This window comes from Plutella xylostella, chromosome 19 (genome assembly GCF_932276165.1).
Source record: "Plutella xylostella chromosome 19, ilPluXylo3.1, whole genome shotgun sequence".
NCBI lineage: Eukaryota > Metazoa > Arthropoda > Insecta > Lepidoptera > Plutellidae > Plutella > Plutella xylostella.
The window spans coordinates 2,864,321-2,874,309 of NC_063999.1; the positions used below are offsets into that span (position 1 = coordinate 2,864,321).

The window sequence follows — 9,989 nt, forward strand, 5'->3', positions numbered from 1 at the left end:
GGCGTCGTTACGTTGCGTACTGCTAGCGTTGGCGCTCTGTTGATAACACATCAGCGTCATAGCGCAGCGTCAAGTTAGCGCTCTGACGCGCGCTAGACGCGTTCTGTTTGACGAAGCCCTAGGCTAGGTTAGGACCATTTAAGACGTGACATAAGTTTTGCATCGCGCTTACTCACATCGCACAGCCTCAAGAGCGACGGAGAACTTTTGTTACGTCTTTAATGCGCCCCGTACTACCCCTTCTATAGCTAGTTCACTCACACAATGTGACTTGTGCGGGCGGGCGCGCGCAGCCCAGGTCGGGCACGCCGATGTCGGCCAGCGTCACGTAGCCGGGCGCGCGCTGCAGCCGCAGCCGCCGCGACAGCCGCCGCAGCCCGCCGTGACGCGACCAGAGGGCTAGCGATTCTGGAAACGAACATAACAGATACATAGGTATGTTGACAGCGCCACAGTTATTTTACGTGTCAAAACTTTGGTGTGTACCTACATTGTTACCTACATTGTTGTTAGCACATGTCTAAGTTTTGATTTACCCCATCTAGGACAATATTATAACTAGATGATTAGGCTCTTACTTAGATTTCAACAAGTTTTTTTAAATAGCTCAAAAAAAAATAATCAAAAATCAAAACAGTTAACACCTAGTTTTTTAGCAATCTTTAGAAAAACAAAAAAAAAACAAACACTCACACCTTGTACTAATGTACTCCCTTGCGGGGTAGGCAGAGAGAAAAACATCTACACAAATCACACATCTTACCAGGATCAGTATCAGCATCAGGCGGAAACATGACATGCTTCAAGCTCGCCGCACTCCTAACCCCTATAGCCTGTATCATGACGGGCCCGCGCTGCAGCGCTGCGTTGGCAGCGGAAAGCGCTGCGGCGGCGGGCAAAGCGCTAGATGTGCCTGTAGCGGTCTCCAGGGCCACTTCCGCCCCCCACCAGATGACTAGGAGGCGGGAGAAGCCGAGTAGGATGCGCGGGACGCCTCGGAGTTGGGTGCCTGAGGAAATGTTATAGGTTAGTATAGATTTATTTGGCTTTTCTTAAAAGAAAAGAGGCGTTTCTAGGAAAAAACGTAGCATTATAGTAGACTATGAGGCTCCTCCAAGACTGCATGGTAGGTATTGCCGTACCTAACCTGAGCTATTTACTGATGATCGCAAAATACAAGCACTTAACAATAACTAAATATTCAATCTTGATTCAGTAATTTCATCATTCGTTCCTTGATCGTTGATAGCTTCCGGTAACCAACACGCAAACATGAACCCTAAATCTTCAAATCTCACCTTTACACAACAGCAGTGTGGGCGGTCCATACCCGGCCACATGGTAAAAGTAGAGCCGCATCCATGGCGAGGCGGCCTCGGCGGGCGCGGGGCCTAGATGCGGCTTGGTTTGTTAGCGAAGCTACACGGAAACATCGGCCTAAAACCTTTATCTCTTAAGCTCAACTTTACACAACAGCAGCGTGGGCGGTCCATACCCGGCCACGTGGTACAAGTAGAGCCGCATCCACGGCGAGGCGGCCTCGGCGGGCGCGGGCCCTATATGCGGCTTGGCTTATAAGCGAGGAAAAACGCAAATATCACCACTAACCCCTGCCCTAAATCTCACCTTTACACAACAGCAGCGTAGGCGGTCCATACCCAGCCACATGGTACAAGTAGAGCCGCATCCACGGCGAGGCGGCCTCGGCGGGGGCAGGCCCGAGATGCGGGAGCGAGCCGGCCGCCGAGCCCGCGCGCGCGCCGCGGCACAGTGGCGCCACTGATATCGCTAGCCTGTTGGTGGGAAAGTAGTATGGTTAGAAATCAAATTACAACAAACATTATTATAAATAGCCGACATTCTGAAAAAAATGCACTAGCTTTTTGGCTTATACATACACATCGGTGAGGCTACGTGTGCTCATTATCTGATATAACACTGTCAAATTATAACACCATATTATTCGCATGTAGGTCTGGTGTATAGTAACCGTTACGCTATCCATTAGTAAGAGGATTCCGCATTTGCAAAGTGGCCGTGGCAATAGCGTTATTCTGCGAATCCTCCCATTTCAACTCCTGAAACACCTTTCGCTCGTATCTTGCTATTATGAGTGTGTACAAATTCAGATAATAAACTGATTTTTGACAAACTAAACGGCCTACTACAACACACCTATACTTAGTAGTCAACAGCCGGGCCCTGGCGGCGGCGCCCAGCGCGTGCAGCGCCTCGCAGCGCAGCAGGTCCAGCGGGCGCAGCCGCGGCCGCAGCGCGCGCAGCGCCGAGCGGAGACACAGAGCCGCCGCCAGGGAGACACGGATAGATCTAGTTGTGACGTTGCGACTGCCATTTTGGTATCTTAAGTCAGAGTATTCTGCATTTTCCATACTAATACGCTATTTCTCGAATCGTTACGTTTCAATGGACTAGTAAGAACACCTTCGCTCCTCCATAAGTAGAATCATGAGTTTGTACCTTTTAGTCGCTCCATTTTCCATACACCTACGTTATTTCGTGATTCACTTATTTTATTGAAAGAGTAAGAATACCTTCAGTCATCCATAAGAAGAATCATGCGTGTGTATAGATTCAGCTAAATTACTACGGATTTAAAGCAAAATTTTGTGAATCCTCCCATTTTAATGGAGGAGCAGAAACAATTTCGCTCCTCCATAAGAATCATGAGTGTGTTGCACCTACAGATTCACATACAATATAGCAACAGAAACACACCTATACTTAGTAGTCAACAGCCGGGCCCTGGCGGCGGCGCCCAGCGCGTGCAGCGCCTCGCAGCGCAGCAGGTCCAGCGGGCGCAGCCGCGGCCGCAGCGCGCGCAGCGCCGAGCGGAGACACAGGGCCGCTGCTAGGTAGCGGCGCGCCTCGCCCTCGATCTCTGGGTCTTGCGCTACCTGGGAATTTAATTACATTTTATTAACCCATATATGCCCAGAGAGTCGTTAACGACCCACTTATGTTTTATGCATATTTGCACTTAGAATCTGAATCTTAAACATAACCCAAAGTAAAAAAACATGATGTTAAAACTCGTTCCGGGCATATATTATTATGGGTTAAAAGTGGTGATAGAAAAAAGCGGTTTTAAATATTTGCTCTCTTTATGATGACGATTAAATTTAAATGTGGTAATTTAGTAAAGTTATTTAAAAAAATCATCTATTAATTATAAGAGTTCATAAGGGATGCTAAATTAATTCTATGGCTATTTTATGTCTTGGAAGTCAACCTAAGAGGTATTCGCAGGAAGCTAGTCACCAATATATTATGTATAAAGGTTGAAATATACTTACTTTATCCAATTCTATAAGAAGACTGTCCAGACTTTCATCACACAATTTTCCAACTTCAAACAGAGTCACCGCGTGAATTTTGAGATCCTGAAAAGAGCAACAAACACTTTATATTATTTTAACCTAACCCCCCACCCAATATAAATTAATTTGTTTAATCAAAACACATTTTTTTTATATTTTAATACTATTTTGGGCTTGGCATCTAGAGTACCCAGAAACAAGCCATACATCATAGATTCGCAATCTCACCGGAGACAGGTTGCCCATCATCAAGTAAGCAGCCAGTGTGGAGTCGAACAGCAGTGCGACGCGCTTGGTGCCGGCAGCGCCGCCGGAACTCTCACCCAGGTCGCTTATAGTCTGTGGAGAGTACATGTTGGAAGTTAGATTTACGGCTGGGTAAAATATGATGTGTAGAACGCAAAAAAATTGATCGCACTTGTCCCTTTACGTAGTTGCTGGCCACAGTAGAGATAGATGGAAGCGCCAGTTATCAGACTCTAAATTATTGGAGAAGTAACGAGGAAGCCAAAAAATGCTACTGTAAACCATTTTTACGAAAGATGCTTCATTCGTTTCGTAGCCAAGCTCAGCAGTCGTAATACGTATATTGCAGTTAGCACACAAAATACCAACCATCATTTTCCATTTCCCAAAACCTACGCGTATAATTATGTTCGTTATAATAATTGCGATGATATAAATAAGATAATTACGGGTAAAGTACGGTAATTACGGTACTTTGTACACTTATGTTATATTTGTGCAATAAAGTATTAAATAAATAAATAAATAAATAAAGATAAAGGTAGTTAGTATAGTCATATAGCACCTGTTTAGAAGAGCTGGGCTGGTTCTGCTTGATGAGCACGGGCTCCATCTGCAGCGCGTCCTCCTCCGCGCTCGGGTCAAACGTCAGCGGGGTTATTTGACGGTAGCTGGAACAAATGAATTACTGAAATTACATACAGATACTGAAAAAACACAAAAAATACATTTAACTGCATACAGTAGGTATTCAGTCACGTCATTTTACATTGTGCAATATTTTATTCTATAATAAATAGAAAAAAATGCGTGAGCATTGCGTGGAGGAAGACTAGTCAAAATCTCATATCAAGTTGATGCACTGTAGTCTGTATGACCATTCCACGCAGGGGAGTCTCACGGTTGGTGCAGTACAGCGAGACCGCTCGCTGGAGCAACTAGCTAAAGATAGATACATAGACAGTCTCACGGTTGGTGCGTGTGCGAGGTGACGGCGTGGGTCCAGGAGGGGTGCGGCGGCGCGACGGGCGGCGGCGCCAGCGAGCGCGCGAACCCCAGCCGGCAGTACAGCGAGACCGCTCGCTGGAGCAACTAGCTATAGATAGATACATAGACAGTCTATCGGTTGGTGCGTGTGCGAGGTGACGGCGTGGGTCCAGGAGGGGTGCGGCGGCGCGACGGGCGGCGGCGCCAGCGAGCGCGCGAACCCCAGCCGGCAGTACAGCGAGACCGCTCGCTGGAGCAACTAGCTATAGATAGATACATAGACAGTCTCACGGTTGGTGCGTGTGCGAGGTGACGGCGTGGGTCCAGGAGGGGTGCGGCGGCGCGACGGGCGGCGGCGCCAGCGAGCGCGCGAACCCCAGCCGGCAGTACAGCGAGACCGCTCGCTGGAGCAACTAGCTATAGATAGATACATAGACAGTCTCACGGTTGGTGCGTGTGCGAGGTGACGGCGTGGGTCCAGGAGGGGTGCGGCGGCGCGACGGGCGGCGGCGCCAGCGAGCGCGCGAACCCCAGCCGGCAGTACAGCGAGACCGCCTGCTGGACTAGCTCGCTGTCCACCTGGGGATTGAGGATTAGAATGGGTGGTCAGGAGGACTTGATGGCAAAGATGTGGAAAGAATAGAAAAAAAATGTTACAAATGTTCTTAAAATGATAAAACTTATGCCAGGTGGCCAAGGGTGTTATGACTACTAGTGACGCTCATATAATAGCCAGCCGCTCCAGCAGTAAACTAGACGATTATTGGATGAGGATGTTGCAACTAGTGCATCTCTGGATTGTGATTTTCAAAAACATGGTTACATTTTATAGCCTGCATCCATATTGCAATCCACTTCCCCTTTCAATGGAGGAGTACCCTAACCTCCTCCACCCAACCATTACCTGCAACACAGCAGCCAGTTCAGCAACCGTCGTATGCTCGTCTATAGACACGAAGACCTTGTACAGAAGCGTCTCGAAGTAGTCGCCGGCGACGCGGTTCATCACGAACCCCTTCAGAGGTGGAACTGCTACTTTGTCCGCCGTCGTGATGGGGACGTCCAGGTAGATTAGGCCTCGTCTGGAGGATGGAGGTTAGATGTTATGAAAAGAGTACTCAGGAGGGTAACATTTAAATACAGCTGCAAGGATCTGAAATTTGGCTTTCCATAGAAACTTTGTTGTTCACCTGAATTTTTACCATAAAGAACCAAAAAATGCTAGGTAATTGTCAAAAGTCGTACAGCAAAAGACGTTTAAAATTATATTGGCTTAGTATGTTTTGCAACAAATAAAATAAAAATAAAATTAACAAAAGTTGTTGATACTTAAATATTCCGGTGTAGATATTATTTATATTCATAGCTTGCTATTTTATTCAGCTGGTGACAAAGCGGGTTAGAGTGGACCGATGCTATCATATTATATTGTATATTTTTCAAATCACCCTTATTCCCTTACCTGTAGAGGTTCTTAACGACGTTGTAGTCGACGGTGCCGGCGGTCTGCGAGCCGCGGTCGATTAGCAAGTCTATTAGCGCCTTCTCGCTCTCATACAGAGGCTGTGCGGACAAGCACACGCTTATTAGTCGGATATTTAGTATAAAACACAACACACACAGTAATTATAGTTACAGAAATGCGGGGAAGAAATCGGCACTAGTAGATAGTCATTCTACGTGATTACGCCGTATTTAGTGGAATAGTAGTGGAGAATGGTTATAGTTATAAAACTAGCAAATAAAGAAACTAAATGAAAATGGTTGCGTTACACAAAGTGGGTGTAGGCCGGCCATGGTTCTACCTTTTTTGGCATAAGATTTTTTTGCCTAATCTCGTATTGCATAGTAACGTTTGGTAAAAGTCTCGTTACGCCGAAAATCGTATGGCATAAATCTCGTTTAGTAAAAAGTTATTTCGCATAACATTGTTTAGCCTAATAATGGTATGGCCAAATCTTGAATAGCCTAATAATGCTATGGCATAGGTTTATACAAAGTAATAATATTCGTTTGGCTTTAACTTTGACGGAGCGTCTCCCTACATAGCGCAAACTGGTGCCTTGTATTGTTTCCGCTGTTTGGAAAACGCTCCGCTTTGGTTTTGAAGACATGTGCACCTAACACGCTCCTCCTCGCTTTGCTCGTCGTCGCATCTATTTTTAGGTTTCGATCTCATGGGGTTTTTAATAATTATATTGGTCGTTAACTTTCGATTTTTTGATCATACAATATCGTGATTTTCGGGATGTAGGAGAAAAATACCACAATTACAATTTTACTACATACTTAATATATTATTTATTAAGATAACATTAGGAGAAACAAGATTATACATAGGTATAGGCGAACATAAATTTGAGCAAACGAAACTTAGGTGTTTAAAGATTGTGCCTAAAGAGTTTTAGACGAAACGAGCCTTATGCCACATAAGTCTTGGCAAAGTGATGGTTCGGCCAAAAAAGTTTAGACCATACGAGTTATGCGAAATGAGTTTTGGTCAATAAAGATTATGCCAGATGAGCGGAACCCGCCGGCCATTCATAGTGTTTCTTTATATCTGCGCTTGTTATATATGGTTATGGTACATGCTGCGGGGATTTGTTATTTTTATGAGTTTTGTAGCATTTTTAGTTCTTTTGCATTGGGAGCGATGATATTTAAATTAAATCAATTGATTTATTCATCAAAGTTCTTAATTAATGTACCTACACCGTAATCCTTCTGTGATTTATTTACAGATAAGTAATTAAGTAGGTCGTTAATGTTAAAAAACGAGGCGCATAGTTATTCCAAAGATAAAATGATAAGATGCATTTATCAGAGAAAGCCATGTGTACGATAGATAAAAATAGTAGAACCTTATTGTATATCCATACGTTATCTACAAAGTAATCATTCTCACAGTATAATTTATTGTATTATCTAAGTTAATTGCACCATGTGTATGTAAATGTATTGATTTACATACTTATGTTGTAGTACCGGTTTCGCATTCACATAATCGACCATGCGTGTATGTTATTGCAAAACAAACATAATTATGAAGCATGCTTTGAAAATCAGTGAAGCAGTATAAACTCATATATGACAAAAATTTACCAGTCTTGGATGAGGCCCATGTCCTACACCTACAGTGGATTATTGTTAAGGTGTGTTTTTGGTGAAATAAAACACCTACTTTATGCAAATTGTTTCAATGCTATGCATCCAGTTGTAGATATGAATATAGTTTTATAGGATGAAATAATTCAAGTACTTTTTATTGAAATGCTATAGGTTGCCTGGAAGAGCTTTTGGCGATAAGGCCGCCTATTGTGCTTACTGTTTCTTTATTACATATTTATGTTGTGTGTTTTTCAATGTAATATTGTATTGTATTGTATGAATAAAACACATCCATAAAACCCTTACCTTTACATCTTCCTCCAGCACAAACCCCAGTTCGATCCGCCACCACGGCTGTATCGGCACATTGCAGGGCACGCGAGGCAGCAAGGACCGGATGGCCTTGGCGCGGGAGCGGCGGCCGAGAGACCTGGACTTGGCTACTAGCTCCAGGTACTCGTTGCGACCTATGCCCAAGAGTCTTAGGCCTGTAAGGAGGGATTTATAAACATGTTTATGGCAACTGAGAGTGGAGACAAGGAAAAAATACTTCTAAGAAAATGCTGTTGTAGATTTGTTTAAAACTGTAGGTTTTTTTCAATGATAATTAATAATAATAGTACCTTGATCTAGCTAGAACTAGGATGCTCTTATGATAGATTAAGGCAGGAACAACAGCATTTTTTTCTTCAGTACAGTTTTTTTAAAAGCTTTTTGTCATTGTGTATCATTGTTGTAGTATTAAGTATAAACCACATAATGTATCAAGCCATGACTGATACATAGAGGTAAAGATAAACCTTGAGAAGGAAGAACTTATTTATAAGTACATGTAATATGACACAGTAAGGAATAATGGCCTGCATTGTGTACTCAATACTACAAAATTATAATCATTAATATTCATTATGAAATATGATGAGATGTATTATAAAACAGTGAATAGTCTATAAAATCAATCAAGAATAATTATAATCCAAAGACATAGGATCTATAAAATTGCAAGCTAAATAATATTTTAATACAACTGCATAGGGTATATTTTTATAGGTACTTACAATCTGCAGCAGTGAAGTTGGGCATGGTGTCGTAGCTCTTCTCCTGTTCAATGAGCAGGGCCACCACTTCCGTGTAGTAAATAAAGGGGGTTATTCTTAGACCTGAAATTTAAAAAAATATTTAGTGAGAATAGGCATTAGGGTTGTATCAATGCGAGTATTAATGTGTTTCATTGGGCTAGAATGTTGATTGCATACTACTCAATCTGATGACATAATTTATGCTCTCAGTCACTTTATGCTCATTTTCTTTTACATGTGATTTCCATTCTCTATCTTGTTTCTTATCATCTGGTAACATTGAATCAGATTCTCTACGTTTACAGGGTATGATAGGTAGGAGATTGATTCTTTAGATTTCAATAAATTATAACAAATCCAATACCTTTTACAATCATATCGGCTAAGTGATATGGAAACAACATGAGCCTCTGTATGCTGTTGTGTATGAGGACCTCATAATACTTCTTCTCATCTTTCCGGACAGTGCGGACTGTAAAAAAGTATTTATTTAACATTGTTTTAATTTTTTTAAGAAATGTAAATAAGATAGATTGTAGAGGTATCTTTATTGGTACACAAAAATGACTCAGTTATATAAATTAAACTTTATAAAGAAAACTTCACAAACAGTAGTTATCAGTCATAGTGATCCCTTCCAGGTAACCTATGGATGGATTTAATAAAAGTTTATATTAGATTAGAGGATTACACTCACCAAGGCTTCCCCTAAACCTCAGCTGATTGCTTATACTAAACTCAACAATGTACTTCTCATATTCTTTTGGAGAATCACCTAGTAGCTGTAAGAAAATACGAGTATCATTTAGTTTGGGTTGGGTATGGTTTCAGTGGAATACGACATGGTCCAAGTATTGAAACATTCTAATACCAACCCTTTTTACTGATGCAGGGAGCTGAGGCCACTGTATCTTCTTCCTGATACAGTCTTCTACTTCGTCTTCCATTGCGAAGGTTTATCGTCGGGTTACAGTAAATAAACCATCACCTTTTACACAAATGTACAATCTTCAGTTTCCTAATATTTTGATTCTGATAAGAAAAAATGGTAAATTGACTGGAGTTGACAAAAAAAATTACAAACATTCATAATCCATTTTATGATTTTATTCCATTTTATGATTTAATCCATTTTATGATTTTATTTTTTTACCAAACTATTTTATAAATTTCAAAATATTTCAATAATTAGTTATGAAAAATTCATTGTAAAATGTGATAATGTCTTTAG

The 9,989-nt window shown here is 42.1% G+C and overlaps 1 protein-coding gene across 1 annotated transcript; it reads right to left on the reverse strand.

The window, feature by feature from the left end:
* Positions 1 to 246: 246 nt before the first annotated feature.
* LOC105388025 (protein FAM91A1) lies at positions 247 to 9,864 on the reverse strand. Its single transcript, XM_048627638.1, has 15 exons — positions 9,634 to 9,864; positions 9,456 to 9,540; positions 9,123 to 9,230; positions 8,738 to 8,839; positions 7,986 to 8,167; positions 6,034 to 6,134; positions 5,476 to 5,653; positions 5,017 to 5,150; positions 4,150 to 4,255; positions 3,567 to 3,677; positions 3,315 to 3,401; positions 2,737 to 2,915; positions 1,627 to 1,793; positions 764 to 1,009; positions 247 to 408 (listed from the first exon to the last, which is right to left on the reverse strand). The coding sequence occupies exons 1-15, from the start codon at positions 9,703 to 9,705 to the stop codon at positions 254 to 256; spliced, it is 2,013 nt and encodes a 670-aa protein (XP_048483595.1). The 5' UTR covers positions 9,706 to 9,864; the 3' UTR covers positions 247 to 253.
* Between the last annotated feature and the right edge of the window lie 125 nt (positions 9,865 to 9,989).

Excerpts from the sequence above, each read along its gene's own strand:
- LOC105388025 (XM_048627638.1), bottom strand. The coding sequence starts at position 9,705 with ATGGAAGACGAAGTAGAAGACTGTATCAGGAAGAAGATACAGTGGCCT. Across the intron at positions 9,541-9,633 it reads TCCCTGCATCAGTAAAAAGG|CTACTAGGTGATTCTCCAAA; the intron begins GTTGGTATTAGA and ends ATTTTCTTACAG. Across the intron at positions 3,402-3,566 it reads TGATGGGCAACCTGTCTCCG|GATCTCAAAATTCACGCGGT; the intron begins GTGAGATTGCGA and ends TGCTCTTTTCAG.